At 41.8% G+C, this 17,114-nt stretch overlaps 1 protein-coding gene across 2 annotated transcripts in view; it reads right to left on the bottom strand.

Annotated features, from left to right (window-relative positions):
- nxph2a (neurexophilin 2a) overlaps window positions 1-17,114 on the bottom strand; it is a 289,488-nt gene that overhangs the window by 248,993 nt on the left and 23,381 nt on the right. The window contains exon 3 of one of the 2 annotated variants that reach the window (XR_011979998.1): window positions 5,713-8,187. Coding sequence is in view for 1 of the 2 variants with exons in the window: in XM_072685364.1 (XP_072541465.1) it covers window positions 7,438-8,187 (750 nt within the window). In the remaining variant the exon portion in view is untranslated. Of the gene's footprint in view, window positions 1-1,342; window positions 8,188-17,114 lie in introns of those variants that run through there. The other variant, XM_072685364.1, reaches the window with a different exon arrangement.

Raw genomic sequence — 17,114 nt, 5'->3', positions numbered from 1 at the left:
TCCTCTGGGCTCCTATTTATCCTGTACTGAAACCACCGCCCATTATCATCTGGCTGCAGCCTATCAGAGTACAGAGTACAGAGGGCAGGTATGGGTGGGTTTTTTCATAAATCAGATATAATGTTAAATCCTCCAGTCTGCTTTGTCTCGGGGGGGGGGGGGGGGGGGGGGGCAGGCTGTAAAGGGTGGGATGTATTGGCTTAGTTCCTCGTGTTAGTTTGTAATATGGACTTGATAGCTATGGTCAAAAGCCAATCTGCACCAAGAGCCCGCCATCCTTTAAGATCCACGGAAGACGAGCGTCCAGACTTTTTACTGTCCTGCACCGAAGTGGTGGAATGAACTTCCCCTGGGTGTCCGAACAGCAGAGTCCAACGCTCACTGTCCTCAAACCCAGACTGAAGACCCTCCTCTTCTGAGAGGACTTGGGCAAATAGCAGAGTATTATGGTCTCCATTTGACTTGTGTTTAGTAGAGTCTAAGATTAGAGGATCTTCTGGACTCTAGTCTGTATAAACTAGATTAAGGGTCTTTTCTGAGTGACAGTGAAGCTCTTCTGTAGTCTGGAGAAGAGAGTCTGCTAAATGCAGTAAATGTAAAAGTAAATGTGTAACTCTCTCGCCAATCAGAGGTGGAGAGTAAGGGGGTATAAGTACTTCTTTACTTCAGTAGATTTGTGAAGTACCTGTACTTGAGTACATCTGTCACCTGGACTTTTCTCTCTCTACATTTTCAGAACAGACTCGTTACTTTAACTTAATTTTACTGTTTGTAATGAAGCAGTTTCTAATCAGGCAGTGAATCATGCACTGCTGTTCCTACAGTTCCTGCATTACTGCACCATCACTCATCTCACACATGTCCTCTGCTGTGTAACACAGTATTTAATCTGTACAGAGCTGCAGACTGCTGTTCTGTGAAGAACACTGTAAAGCTCCCTGTATAGAAATGTGCTGGTGTAGTCTGTGTGTACTGTGTGTACTACTGTTCTCTGTGTACACATGTTAATCACATGTTCAGGGTCTCAGAGCGGAGAACCAGAGATCCCCACAGTCCTCCTCGGTCAGCTGACTCTGAACCTGGTCACTCAGTGTTTTAATTACAGTAGTTTTAGTTTTACTGTAAAACAAGCAGAGATTAGACTGGTGTGATTTAGCCGGTGATGCTGCAGATCTACCATCAACCTTTATTTACACTCAGTGTGCTGCTGTGCTCATCTGTAAGTAAAGAAAAACTCAGACATGTTTAAAATCAAGAAATTAGAAGCTCTTTTTACTTTTACATTTACTTTAAGTACATTTAGCAGTTCTACTTTTACTAGAGTAACAAAGTCATCCTCCACCTTTTACTGAAGTGTTTTCTAATTGCAGTCATAAATGTGAGATTTGTATATTTCTGCCACCTCTGACTGTTATTGCACCATCATCATCATCATCATCATCATCATCAACTGGTTCCTGGATCCATTCACCACCACTGTACAGAGATCAGCGTGGGAAAGTTTCTCTACAGTAAAGCTCAGTTTCACACCATCCCCTTTACAAGAGATGAGAGATCTCCATCAAACATCTGCTTAGTGAAAAAGTGGTGTGCAAAAGTTTGTGCACCCATGTTTAAATGACGTATCCTCTACAGCAGTACTTCTCAACCCTGCCCTGCACTTTTTTTTAGTGTTTCCCAGCTCCCAGCACACCAGTTCTAACCAGCCAGCTGATTAACGGCCCAGTATTGAGTTAGAGTGGGTGCGTGAAAGCAGGTCCAAGGTTAAAAAACACTGCTGTACAATAAACCAGTATGAATAATTTGCTGTATTTACGCAAAAACATAAAAAAACCAATGCACATACATCCCATAATGTTTAAAAATGTCACAATTATGTTACATGTTAAAAATGAATGAGTATTGAGTTTGATAAATAAACAGTAATTTGACTCTTTGCATGCATTGGGGTGCCCAAACTTTTGCATGAAAAAGTGGGCAAGTATAAGTTACATTTAAGAAGACTGTGCGCGCACATACACACACACACACACACACACACACATACACACACACACACACACACACACACACACACAGACAGACAGATGATACTTTTATTGTAGGATCCGATCCTGAAGCCTGGTCCATCGTTCTGGAGTAGAAAGTAACAACAGTACGGTTGGTGGTGGTGGTGTTGGTGGAATAATGGTCATGTGTATAAAAGTAAATCTGTTTCTTACAAATGTACAGTCCGGCAACAGAAGTGCATGGAGGCCGCTACCTGCTACAGGAAACCGCAAACACTCGAACACTCGAGCACACAATCAGACCTTTTTCTTGTATGATATTTCACAGAGAAGCCAAAAAGAACAGCGTGAAACAGAGAGTTTCGAAACATAAGACTAGTAACAGCAGGATGATGCTCTTAGAAAGCCTGAGCACTCTAAGCTACAGCTAATATTACAGTTAACACCAAAAATAGGTACGTGTTTACAGTGAGGAGAGCTACAGGGGGGGGGGTTGAAAACAGATGTGAACAGAACCTCCAGTGTAACCAGTTCACTAAACAGCACATCCAATACAAACTAAACATCCGTACCCTCATCAGTGATGGAGGTGAAGCATGAGAGCTCAGTCTCAGTTCAGACCTTCACTTTTTCAGCCTGAGCCCCCATATTCAGTTGGCCTGGACTTTCCACCATGAGCGGTCCGGATCTATTTGGCAAACACAAGTAAAACCTGAGAATTCTACTTCACTTTTCATCAAATTATGGCAATTTGGTTGAGCGTTGCCGGTCTGGCAGACCTTCGTGACCTGTGAAAGGCAGTGGGTCATATTAGCACTGTTGCAGCCGAGCTCAGAGCAGCTAAATGAAGTCTGAGATTTATCCGGAGATGTCCCGGTGCCACGTTTTCCTTTCTGATACCAGAAATACTGCAGCTTTAAAGATCAGCCAACATCTGGGATTTCCTCCATTAAGGGCTGTTAGACTACGGGTTACATGGGATGCTTTGTATGAGATGTGCACTGGGGCTGTCAAACCATTCACTCAAATTTAATTGATATTATTTTACACAGCTGTTTTATAGCTGCGGATGTGGACAGAATGTGGACCTTCAAATGTATTGATAACGTTATTGCTTACACTAGGGCACTGATCATTTATTTTGTCAGGATTTTGACTGCACTCACTACACCTCCATACTCCAACTACTTAAAAGGGTACTTTGACTCCTAACAGAGGAACCTAGGTTGGTGCTACATGGAACCATCTAAATCCACCAATCTGAGAAAACCAAATCAGGAAGAGAACCATTTCAGCATCCACCTTCTGTTTGATATATATTTCTGTACAGAACCACTGCCTTTACTGAAGACCCCTCGCTGAGTCGTGTGGTTACTGGTCTTCTACCGGGTCTTTATTCTGGACTATTTGGAGCTGGATTTGGAACAGAAGTGGAACTGATTCTTTTTCTTCCTCTGATTTTTCATCCTCATCCTCACAACACTGATAACCTGGTCCGAGGACTGTAAATCCATCCTCCGGTGTCCTTCCTGCAGTAAAATACTGACCACAGTAAAAATGAAGAGTACAGCAGCTCTCAGCACAGGAACTGAAAATGTTGGACTCTGATCTTCTCTGACTGGACTTTACCTTTCGGTGTGAAATAAAACTGAAGCAGTCTAGAAGCTGAACATCAGCAACATCAGGCCTGTGCTGGATATGTGGCCACATACAGTGGGGTCTGAGAGCACTATAATTCTATTACCTATTAAGTTTCCATTACAAATATCATCAGAATACTAGAATTTCATACAATATAATAAATATAATGATTTTAATAGCAAATATTTCTAATTTGAACCTGGATTTGAAATGTTGTCAGTATTTGGTGGTGTCTCCCTCTTCTGCTTTAATGGCTGTAATCTCTTTAGTAGAGAGATCTCCAAGATCTTAACCTGATCAGTGTCTCACGCTCACTGAGCACTTTATTAGGAACACTACATTAATACCGTAGAAGGGCCTCTCTCTGCTCTTACACAGCCTCAATACTACATAGCGTGGATTTCACCAGATGTTGGAACCGTTCCTGATGCTGACGTAATTGCAGCACTCAATAGAGGATGTTCTACTGGTTTCAGATCAGGACCTGTGGTCAGGTTCATGTAACCAGTCTGAGATGGTTTTGCTTTGTGACATGGTCCATCATCATCATCATGCTGGAAGCAGCTGTTAGAATATGGTCATGAACTGTGGTCAGGAAGTGATGCACATGGTCAGCAACAATACTCACACTTGATTGGTATTAAAGGCCTCAAATGTGGCAAGGAAACCTTCACGCCATTGCACCACCTCCAGCCGCCTGGACTGTTTACACAAGGCAGGTTGGGTCCATGGATTCATGCTGTTGGTGCCAAATTCTGACGCTACCATCTGATACATTAGACCATGCTCCTCCAGGTTTCTCCAGTCCTCAGCTGTCCAGTGTTGGAGAGCCTGTGCTGAGCCACTGCAGCCTCAGCTTTCTGCTCTTGTCTGACAGAGGTGGAACCTGACGTGGTTCTTCTGCTGGTGTAGCTCTGTATCCTCCTCAGGGTTGGAGGTGGTGTTCTTTCTGAGCTGCTTTTCTGCTCGCCTCTATTGTACAGAGGGCTTATCTGAGCTACTGTAGCATTTCTGTCAGATCCAACCAGCCTGACCAGTGTCTGCTGACCATCTCTCATCATCAAGATGTTTCTGTCTGCAGATCTGCAGAACTGCAAAGCTGAAGCTCACTGGATGTGTTTTTGAGAAACTCTAGAGACTGTAGTGCTGAAAAGCCCAGTAGATCAGCATGCGTTCCTCCATTCTGATGGTTGCTGTGAACCTGATGGTTGATCACCTGAAGCTGCTGGACCGTTTCTGCATGGTTGTATGAACTACACTGCTGCCACACGATTGGCTGATTGATTAGATGATGAGTGAGTGAATAGGTGTAGGTACAGTTTGAATATTTTCATCAGTATTTCTTCTTTTACTCCTCTTAACATTTCTGATTTACACTCTAAAACATTCTGCTTTTCCAGGGTTTAATGAACAATCACCCAATGATTCGCTCTGCTCTCAGACTGTTGGACCCCACTCTACATGATGTGGAGCTGCAGTGTTGAATAAGCTGTAAATCAGACTCCTGGAGGGTTCTTGCCTTTTTCTTTAAAGCTGTTAAAACACAATAAACTGGATGACAGACGTGGCGGACTGCTTTCAGTTCACCTAGCTTTGTTATTTCCTCTAACGCCGCCGGCCCGAACAGAGACTGTCAGTGTGAGTGACGGGCTAAATTTCACTTTTTGGCTTCAGTCCCTTCATTCATGGTGTGTAACTGAAATTTCCCACTGTAATTAATGTTAATTAGAGCCTGGAAATGCGAAGCACTGTGGCAAGACCATGACAAAGTGTTGTTAATTGGCTGCCAGATTCACTAAACCCACCTGTCCGATGAATAGAGCTCTCATGGGGCAACCTTGAATTTCTGAGCACAGATTATTTTTTCGGAACGCTCGAGAACGCCTCAAAGACACGAGGCCAGAGGAGAGCCGTTCACCCAGATCACAACATCAGGCTCAACGGTTCGGCAAACAGTCCTGATATCTTCTGTCTTTTCAGTTTTTTTGGAATTCACAACATTATAATGAGTGGACGGCCAAATAGGGAATACACAAACACACACTTACACACACACACACACACACACACACACAAAGCTCACAAAGATGGTTCTACTTTGTGTTCATGTCCGATTTGTCCTCGATGGTTGGTTTGTCGTTTTCTGAAGTCTGAAGGTTTGGACTGTCCGGCGAGATCAAACCGCAGTGAAGTCTCAGTCTGGCACACGTTTCCTTCCACACACAGAAAAACGATCAGAATAATCACGAGGCAGCCAGGGGGCGCCGTTTCACTCGCACGAGAAAGCAGAAGTTGGTCCGAAGCTCATGCCGATGGTGTAGCCGGGCGCAGAACAGCTGGACTGGTTTTAATTGCACCCTGATTCACGTGGAACACATGGTGTGGATGAGGTGGTCGGCGCTGCAGGGTGTCAGGGATTCGGACCGTTGTCTGGGCCTTGGCTGGCCTGGGGTCAGTCTGTGGGGAATTTGGGGTGCGATCAGACGGTTCTCGTCAGCTCAGGAACTCGTGTAAATGTGGTTTGGTTCCGTGTACAGAATTAGTGATACTGCTGTGTGCAAAAGTTTGGGCACCCCTGGTCAAGCTCCATGTATAGCTGATGCTGAGTGTTAATACGTCACCTCCTCTCACACCTACTGTTTATTTATTCATTTAACAGATTGGGGGAAATGAAACTGTGCTTTTGTACAAATGCTTTTATTTATTTACTTTAACCTGTCATTTGTTTTATTTTTTTTTACATGTATTTATGTTAATAAATAATAATAAATGTTGATAAATGCAAATGAATAGTAATTCTGTCTAAAATGTCTCTCTTTACCTCTACCCATCAGCCATAACATTAGTACCACTGCCAGCTGAAGTGAGGAACACTGCTGATCTGGTTCCAGGGGCTTCTGTCTGTCGAGGGGTGGATCTACATATCAGTCAGTGAGTGAACAGTCAGTTCTTGAAGATGATGAAGATGTTGAAGCAGGAAAAATGGACAAGCATAAGAATCTGAGACACTTTGACAAGAACCAGACTGTGGTGTTCTAGATAGACGACTGGGTCAGAACATCTGCAAAACATCAGCAGGCAGGTCTTGTGGGATGTTCTCAGTATGCAGTGGTCAGTATCTACCAAATGTGCTCCAAGGAAGGACAACCGGAGACAGTGTCATGGACAAGGTCATAGAAACCCAAGACTCACTGGTGGTCATGGAGATCCCACCTCACCACTTACAGGACTTAAATGATCTGTAGCTAACGCCTTGGGGTTTCAGATACCACAGGACACCTTCAGAGGTCTTGTGGAGTCCATGCCTGGAAGAGCCAGAGCTGTTCAGGCCTAAACGAGGGGCCTACACAAGATTAGGCTGTTGATGTTATGGCTGATCACTGATTAATTGGTGTCCTACCATAAAACACCTTTCGGATTCCTGATCATTTTGCAGTAGAGTTTCTTTCCAATGGACAGTTTTGTGGCCAGAGAACCAATTGTGGCACCTTTATTTTAGGGCTTTCAGAATACCATGTTTAAATGTGTGTTTTGAACTCCAGACATTCAGAGGGTTTAGGTGATGCTGGACTATCTGCATTTTGTTCATTTTGGACCTCTAGCTAATAAACTGTGAGCTAATTATTGTTCTACTGTTCTGTGATCCAGGTTGGACTAGAACCTGTACCTACACTGATCTGCTGTGGTTTTGGAGAATGTCTTGTAAACTTGGTTAAGCATTGGAATGGATGTCCTCTGGAAATTTCACGAGGTTCCCGAGTGTAAGAGGGCCGTCCGAGCGCACCGTTTACCCCGTGGAGGAGTAGGGCGTGTCGCTGTGGTAGTTGTAATCAGGGCAGATTTTCTGCACCAGTTTGTAGTCGACGCTGTAAAAGGCGATGTAGATGCATATGACCTTAAAGGGCTTGGAGCAAAGCCATGAGACGTGGCTCTGCGTCTGCTCCTGGTAGCACACTTTGGAAGGGTCGAAGCTGCACAGCGCAGTCTTCTTGTTGCGGTCCGTTTTCTCATACTCGATGCGGCAGTTGAAGGCCTTGGAGTCCTTGGTCTCCAGCGTGCTCTGCTGAGCGATTTCGAACTCCACCACTTTGGACGGAGGAACCAGGCTGACGGAGACGTTCCCCAGGCCGGTGGAGTTGTGGCGGAAGTAGACGCTGAAGGTCCCGTTGCCGTGGTCCACGATCTTCCCCGTGATGAGGAGGTTCAGCTTCACGGTCTTGATGTTGGAGTTGAAGTCGCCCCAGCCGAACATTTTTTTGAACTTCCCCGTCTTCACGATGGGCCTGCGCTTAGTCCTGCTCTGCGCCTCCCCGACATCTGTCCGGTTAGATAACCAGTCCCAGGGGTCCTCCGTGTTTTCCAAATACGCCGCCTCTCTCAGGCCGCTCTTCAGGCCGGGGGAGCCCCTGGAGAAGAGGCGCAGGGGGTTGGGGACGCGCGGGTTCGTTCCTTTGGGATTCACGCTCAAACCCTCATTACGGCTCTCCCCCCACTCCATCACACCCAGCTCTGGCGTCCGCGGCCGCCTGCCTGTGACCTTCACACACAACAGAGAGAGAAACACACACTCAATAAGACTGTTAGAGAAGAAACCCTCAGTGGAAACTTCAGTTTCTGTCTGAAATCAACTACGAAAACTGAGTTTTGAGAGGAAATCTGGTGGTTTTATAGACCTGAGAGCAGGTTCGATCAGGATGGATGAATAATACATACAATATATACACAAATATACACAATCTATAAATACAGCTGTACAATATGTACAAAAAAGTTAAAGCTATACCGTTATTATGCAATATGGAAATGATATACAATGTTAAACACAATTAAAATTAATATTAATTAATATTAATATGAAAAAAGCTTAAGCTTCATGTAAAATGGTGACTTTACAGGAAATAGAATAGAAATTAAAATAATAAGAGTTTCTAAAAGCAATTTTAGAGCATTTCTATTGGTCTATTCATTCAGAATGATGAGGGTGCAGAAGCAGCTACAGGGTTCAAACCATGAAGAAAACTAAAAATGGAGATACATGGTTTTCATTGGACAGTAGTGATATGCAATCTAAAGAATAGTATACAATATGTAAATAAACCTTTCCCATTTGTAAACAAAACTATGTCTAAGATATTAAATATAAATCTGTCTCAGTCTAGAATTGCTGATACATATCAAGTGTTTCAACCATTTAAACCAGTAACAGAGTTTTACACCATTCTGTGCCTTAACCCCAAGACTCCACACGACATTTATTACCTTTATTACCTTTAGTACTTTCTACTTTTTTTAATTTATCCCCTACCCTATTTATTGTTTAGTGTCATTTTCCTTTAGTTTAAGACTGTGTTCTGTGTTTCTTTGTTACTTGTCATGCGTGTTGCTCTCACCAAGACAAATTCCTTGTATGGGTAACATACTTGGTGAAATAAAGAGATTCTGATTCTGATTCTGATTCTGATTCTGACACGTCTGAACAGACGTTTATTTATTTTCAACACATTATCATTTATTAAAACAGAATGAGATTCACTCAGTGTTACAAAAAATATCTGACTGATAATTCAGATATTGATTGAACTGATATGATTTTTCCTCGAACTCCTAACATTATATACCAAATAATGAGAGAAGTGACACATCTCCCTGCCTTTCACATGTTCACAAATGATATATTCTACATAAAAAAATAGATATTCTATGAATTTGACTTTATAACTGTTAACAGAGTAAACACAAAGCAATCAGGAGATGAAGACAATAATTAATAATGTGTGTACTGGGAGTCATTTAGTTCATACTGCATAAAATACACAGTGTAAATTGTGCCTAAGAAATACACAACGCATTAGTAATAATGATCATTTAATATCATTTGTATTTTTTTTTCAAACATACTTTAATAAAGATTCAGTTCAAAACCCAACAGATATCTATGCCAAGAGTTTTTATATATTTTTTATAGTTTTATATATTTATAATCGATATACAACATGTAGGGAAAACTATGCAGTTTGTGAACAGAGGTAAACTTTAGGTTTAAGTTTAAGGGAAAAAAACATCTGAAAAACACAAATCTACAGTATGAGAGGAAAGCTGGGATACGTAAAGGAAGAGTATCTGGCCTACAGAGTATTCACCACTGCCTGTTTAGTGTCTGAGTGGATGACTGAATGATCAGCTCTGTACGGAGGAATCCTGGAGTGAGGATTCGTCTCTAGAACTAAAACAAACGGAGAAAATCTCAGGAGCTGGAGTAGAATATCCGCCATCACGCCGCACTGATCCCAGGCACCAAACAGCCTCCTCGCTTCAGGACGGAGTTCTGGTCCACTTAAGATAAAGTCTTAATAATTTTGTAAAAATAAGCCAAACTGGTTTTATTGGTAATTAGCGGCGGCTGCAGTCCTGAGGCACGAGAGAGGATCATTTGCTGCAGCAGATGTGAAGGCTGTAAGTGGGGCTGTTTGAAATCTCACACACACACACACACACACACACACACACACACTGCACTGTACTTTCTCCCTAATTACACATTTTGCTGTAAGCTTAATTGTAGCATATGTGAATCCAGTCTGTAGAGCAGAGCTCACTGCAAACAGCACCCAGTAAAACCATCAGAACCTCAGCAGCTCTTTCCAGCGGGAGCTGGTCCTAACTGACCACACTCTGCTTATAAAGGTGCTGCCAGGGGTTGTCTGAGCGATACCACAGAAGAACCACTGTGGTTCATAAAGATCCATTTTACAAAAGTGGGTTCTTCTATAGCATCACTCAAAGAACCATTTGTATCTAATTAAGTGTAATTACGTGCACTCAGCTTGTATCTCCTACTGCTGTTTGTCACTTTTCTCCACAATCTGCAGTTGATCTTTAAACTGTATCAGAATTTCATAATGAACAGACCAATAGAAACGCTCCAACACCGACTCTGAATAAAGTCTTTTACACTGACATCCAGTAAAGCTGCAGTGGGGGTCAGGATCAGTGTTGGTGGAGACGCTGGCCTGGGCACTGTTCAAGTGTTAAAATCAAAGCTCAAAAACGGAACAATAAAAGTGCTGCGTTCTCTCAGAGCAGAACCGGTATTTCATCATTTCTATTCTTATGTTCTACCCCAACATGACGTTCCTAAAGCAGTTCGAACCAAATGAAGAAGTGCTTAATTGTTTCTTTTCCACAGGCTGTCTGAAGCCTAGTGTAATAAAACAGTAGGTGTGGAAAGCTATTAGAGCAGCAGATGTGTGTGTTGATGAACACACACACACACACACACACACACACACACACACAGGCCGTGGAATCAGTAAACAAAATTAAAAACATCATATTTTGTGGCAAATAAATATAAAAATGAACACATTTGTATTGACCATCTTCACACTTTACCAGAACCAGCAAGAAACTATAAAGAATAGCATTAATATCCAGTATGAAGCTCTAATATCATTAATATCCAGTATGAAGCTCTAATAGCATTAATATCCAGTATGAAGCTCTAATAGCATTAATATCCAGTATGAAGCTCTAATAACATTAATATCCAGACTGAAGCTCTAATATCATTAATATCCAGTATGAAGCTCTAATAGCATTAATATCCAGTATGAAGTTCTAATATCATTAATATCCAGTATGAAGTCTCTAATAGCATTAATATCCAGTATGAAGCTCTAATAACATTAATATCCAGTATGAAGCTCTAATAGCATTAATATCCAGTATGAAGTTCTAATATAATTAATATCCAGTATGAAGCTCTAATAACATTAATATCCAGTATGAAGTTCTAATATCATTAATATCCAGTATGAAGCTCTAATTACATTAATATCCAGAATGAAGTTCTAATATCATTAATATCCAGTATGAAGCTCTAATAACATTAATATCCAGTATGATGTTCTAATATCATTAATATCCAGTATGAAGCTCTAATAACATTAATATCCAGAATGAGGCTCTAATAACATTAATATCCAGTATGAAGCTCCAATAGCATTAATATCCAGTATGAAGCTCTAATATCATTCATATCCAGAATGAGGCTCTAATAGCATTAATATCCAGTATGAAGCTCCAATAGCATTAATATCCAGTATGAAGCTCCAATAGCATTAATATCCAGTATGAAGTTCTAATAACATTAATATCCAGTATGAAGCTCTAATAACATTAATATCCAGTATGAAGTTCTAATAACATTAATATCCAGTATGAAGCTCTAATAACATTCATATCCAATATAAAGTTCTAATAACATTAATAATGTTTTTTCAACATGTTTTAAAAATTAACAGCTGATAATGTTTATAGTTGATGTCTGTAAACATCAAATCTATATTGTATGAATTAGGAATGAGTATAAATCAGCAGTAATAATTGAAATGATTAATAAGATTGATTAATTATGATTAATATGACAGACGGCAGCGTGGGCCTGGTTCACATCAGACACACCTCCATAAATGATGCAAACAGCCTGTAATAGCCCAGCCATTCAGCTGCCCTGTGTTTAATGTGAAATCAATGTGTTTCCCACAGACTGAGGACTGAGCTCATCCATCATCCTTCACTTTGCTTAATTAAGACCATACCTCCAGTGGGGGGTGGGGGTTTGGGTTGGTGGAGGGGGTGGGGGTTTGGGATGGTGGAGGGGGTGGGGATGGGGGGATAATGAAATTGTTTTCTGGTTTTTAACAGCTATAGAGGGTCTGTAAGCCAATAGAGCATCACACCAACTCCTTAATTCTATGTAGAGGTCTTTCAACAGCAGTCTGGATCTCTAATACCCACACCCTAATACCTGTCCCCAAATACCCACACCCTAATACCTGTCCCCAAATACCCACACCCTAATACCTGTCCCCAAATACCCACACCCTAATACCTGTCCCCAAATACCCACACCCTAATACCCACACCCTAACACTCACACCCTTATACCCGTCCCCTTATACCATTCCCCAAAACCCATCCAAAATGAACTCAGTAAACGAATCAGTCTGAACAAATCTGACGGGCTGTATTTAGGACTCCATACTGAACGAGACAGAATACAGCTAATCAAAAAAGACCAACAAAGCTAATCAGAGAAGAGCTCATTTACATATATGAGTCTTAAAGGCGCAGTAATATAAAGGTTTAATTCTGAGGGATAAAGAGGCTGGAGTGGTTGGGTACAATTTTCATTATAATACATTTCTAAACAGACTTAACAATTCTCATAAAATCCAAAACTGTGTTTTAAGCATGAAGACTCAGAGACTGAGAAACTGAGAGACTGGAACTACACTGTAATGTTATTAATGCAGCACCACTGGAAACCCTGCAGTCCTGTATTAAGCTTAATCTGGGTCCAGAAGTTAGAACACTCTAAAACCTAATCACTAAAATCTATTATTTTTCATGATTAGTTATTAAACAATAAAACCTGAATCCACACAGAGGTGCTGATCATATTAATGCAGTGTTCTGCAGATCTGACTGATCTGACTGACCTGGTCTGACTGATCTGACCAATCTAATCTGATCGGACTGATCTGGTCTGACTGATCTGATCTGATTGGACTGATCTGATCTGACTGATCTGATTGGACTGATCTGGTCTGATTGATCTGACTGATCTAATCTAATCAGACTAATCTGGTCTGACTGATCTGATCTGACTGATCTGATTGGACTGATCTGATCGGACTGATCTGATCGGACTGATCTGATCTGACTGATCTGATCTGACTGATCTGATTGGACTGATCTGATCGGACTGATCTGATCTGACTGATCTGATGAGACTGATCTGACCGATCTAATCTGGTCTGACTGATCTGATCTAATTGATCTGATCTGATTGGACTGATCAGGTCTGACTGATCTGGTCTGATGTGTGCTCTTTTCTAATGAGAGGAATTTTCTGACAGTGCTCGGCTCAGATCCTCACTCAGCTCCACAGCCTGGAGTCTCTGCAGGAGTCTGCTCTGTTTTCTCACCTCTGGCGACGACGCAGCGGGGGAAGATGAACAGCGATCACTTTCAGAGAAAAGGTGGTGAGAAACGACAGCAGGTGAGAGGGGGCGGGGCCAGAGGAAACTGTTACAGGGTGATGAACAACTGGGCAAACTGTCATAACGAGGGATCACATGAGGAAAATGAAAAGCTGTAGCTCTTCTCAGAGGAGAAATCCAAACTCTGATACACGGCCTGTCAGCCGGTCAGGACCCTGGGCCATATCCTTACCCTTTATATGTATATAAATATATATAAGCACTGTATACAGTAATAACCTGCCAATATATATTATATTTATACTACATGTCCAAAAGTTTGTGGACCCTTCTAATGAATGCATTCTGCTGCTTTAAATTGCACCCATTGGTGACACAGATGTGCAAATGCACACACACAGCTTGTCTAGTCCCTGTAGAGAAGAAGTACTGCCAATAGAATAGGACTCTCTGGAGCAGATCAACATCATGACCCTATTGGCTCCATGCTGCCTAATAATGCCAGGCGTGGGCTAGAGGGGTATAAAGCCCCCCAGCATTGAGGAGCTGTGGAGCAGTGGAAGAACTGTGTTCTCTGGAATGATGGTGGAGGAGCTCCATCCAGTACTTTTGGGATGAGGTGTGGATGATGAGGTGGGGTGGTGATCAGCTATCCAACATCCTGACCTCACTAACTCTCTTGCTGCTAAATGCAATCAAATCCTCACAGCAATGCTCCTCCAGAATCTAGTAGAAAGTCTGATTCTGATACTCTAACAAAAGCAGGATCAACTCTTTTAAAACCCCTGATTTCAAAAGAAACACTGAATAAGTATGTGTCCAAATACTTTTGTCCATTTCGGGTAGTATCTATCTATGTGTATATATAGAGGTACTTGTGTACTGAATTTTCTAAACCTAATCCTAAACCTGAGCTCAGGAACTATGAAGGCTTTCCTAAGGCCCCTCTTCACACAGTCAGGAGCATTTGTTGCTGAGTGTGTATGAAAACACACTCCACGTGGAGGATCTGTGTGTGTAATCTGGATGATGAAGGGTAAACAGTGAGGCAGCAGGTTTCTGGTGGAGGAATAGGTAAACTTGGCAAGGTCTGTTAGAGGAGAGCGCTCAGAAAGATTAATTAAGACGGCTTAAGTTAATCTGCAGTGCTGAGCCGGGGGCAAATATGACTTTTCTCAAAATAGACAGAATTTCAACAATAACCTTGCCTTTAATGCAACAACAGCACACTGTGCTTCAGAGTCCAGGCATGATCTGACCCAGCAGAGCAGTGACCTGCAGTTACGCAGCTCTGAACATTCACACTCAGGAAACTACAAATCCAGTGGTTGTTTACTGTTTCTAAAAGAACAGAAATATTATTAATATGCTTCTCCACTGAACTAATCCACTCCAGAAACACCCTGAATCTGTTCACCCGCGGAAACCTGCTGCTGCTGCTGCTCGCCATCAGCAAGTCAAGACTTCACCAAACATCAGTGGAATTCAGTCTAAATCACTGTAAATCAAAGAGGAATTCAGTGTAATTCAGAGTACATCAGAGTAATTTAGTGTAATTAAGTTTAAGTCACTGTAAATCAAAGTGTAATTCAGTGTAATTTAAAGTATCTCAGTGTAATTCAGAGTACGTCAGAGTAATTTAGTGTAATAGAGTCAATCACTGTAAATCAAAGTGTAATTCAGTGTAATTCAAAGTATATCAGTGTAATTCAGAGTACTTTGGAGTAATTTAGTGTAATTTAGTCTAAATCAAAGTGTAATTCACAGTACTTCAGAGTCATTTAGTCCAAATCAGTGTAAATCTTAGGGTAATTTGGTGTAAATTTAGCAAAAATGTAATTCAGTAGAGTAATTCATTACATGTAATTCAGTAATTTGTTATGCAGTAGCAATTGGAGTACTTCAGTATGTGTGACCCAGAGTAAATCAGTAATGTAGAGTAATTGTGTAACTCTGTCAAAAACAGTAATTTAGAGTAATTCAGAGTACTCCAGAGTAATTCAGAGTACTTCAGAGTAAATCAATGTAAATCAGAGTAATACTGTATAATTCTGTCTAAAACAGTGTAAATCAATGTGTAATTTAGAGGAATTCAGAGTTCTTCAGTGTAATGCGGTGTAATTCAGGGAGGAGTGTCATGGCGTGTAATATCTATTGGTGATGGAGGCGTGTTTAACAACAGTGTCACAATATGAATTCCACCCAGCGTAGGAGGACTGGATCTGGACACTGGTCTGTAATGAGTAGCGCAGCCGGCTGTCTGCTGCTCCCTTGGGTGAACATATCTTTTACGGCTTGACAGTAAAAGGTAATTGCCATGGTGACCAGCACAAGCCCTCTGGAAAGTTATTAAGAAGTCAGGGCCATCCCGACGGCGGATCACGAGCGTCAGAGCTGGAGAAATGCGTTTGCCGGCACGTCCGGATCGCTCTCCAGCCGCGGGGCATGATTCTGTTCTGCTGTCACATCTGTAGACCCACCCCACCCCTGCCCCTCCACCCCACCTCTACCCCTCCACCCCACCATCCCCTCCATTTCTCTCTCAGTCTCTATCTCAGTCATAAAATCTCACATTGTTTCTACAACTTAGCATCCAACCCTCTGCCTTCTACAGAATATACAGCCCTGTGTAAAAAGCCTGAGCTCTGCAAGGAGAGTGTCTACCTGTAATTAACTCTATATAACATTAGAATAAACCTAAATAAACATAAAGTCAGTGGTCAGTGAGAGTGTCTACCTGTAATTAACTCTATATAACATTAGAATAAACCCAAATAAACATAAAGTCAGTGGTCAGTGAGAGTGTCTACCTGTAATTAACTCTATATAACATTAGAATAAACCAAATAAACATAAAGTCAGTGGTCAGTGAGAGTGTCTACCTGTAATTAACTCTATATAACATTAGAATTAACCCAAATAAACATAAAGTCAGTGGTCAGCGAGAGTGTCTACCTGTAATTAACTCTATATAACATTAGAATAAACCAAATAAACATAAAGTCAGTGGTCAGCGAGAGTGTCTACCTGTAATTAACTCTACATATAGTGTGTCAGGGGTCAGTGGTGTAACAGTGTGATTATGTGGTTTCTGACACTGTGTGATTTACTGTTATCTAGAACATGGACATGGTAACATCGTCTAACAGTCCTTCAGTGTTAGGAACCATAGATGATGTCTGTCTGCTCTCTCTCTCTCTCTCTCTCTCAGGGCATTTCATTAGTAATGATTCTCCGTCTCAGAGCGGTTGGAGGCGAAGTTCCCACAGGCTGGTGGGCCAGTGGGGGGTGGAGGTGGTCTGTGCTGCTGTAGAATGGATTAAAGCCTGACAGCTCACGCCTCAAACCCATCACTCTTCATCAGCGGCAGGGCGCTAATAAACGCTGCGCGCTACCAGGAGAGGATCCGAGAGGAAAATGGTGGTGAAGATCTGAATTCTACGTGTTTAAGAGCGCT

The sequence above is a fragment of the Salminus brasiliensis genome, chromosome 8 (genome assembly GCF_030463535.1).
Source record: "Salminus brasiliensis chromosome 8, fSalBra1.hap2, whole genome shotgun sequence".
Lineage (NCBI taxonomy): Eukaryota > Metazoa > Chordata > Actinopteri > Characiformes > Bryconidae > Salminus > Salminus brasiliensis.
This window is presented reverse-complemented; position numbering and strand designations above follow the sequence as displayed.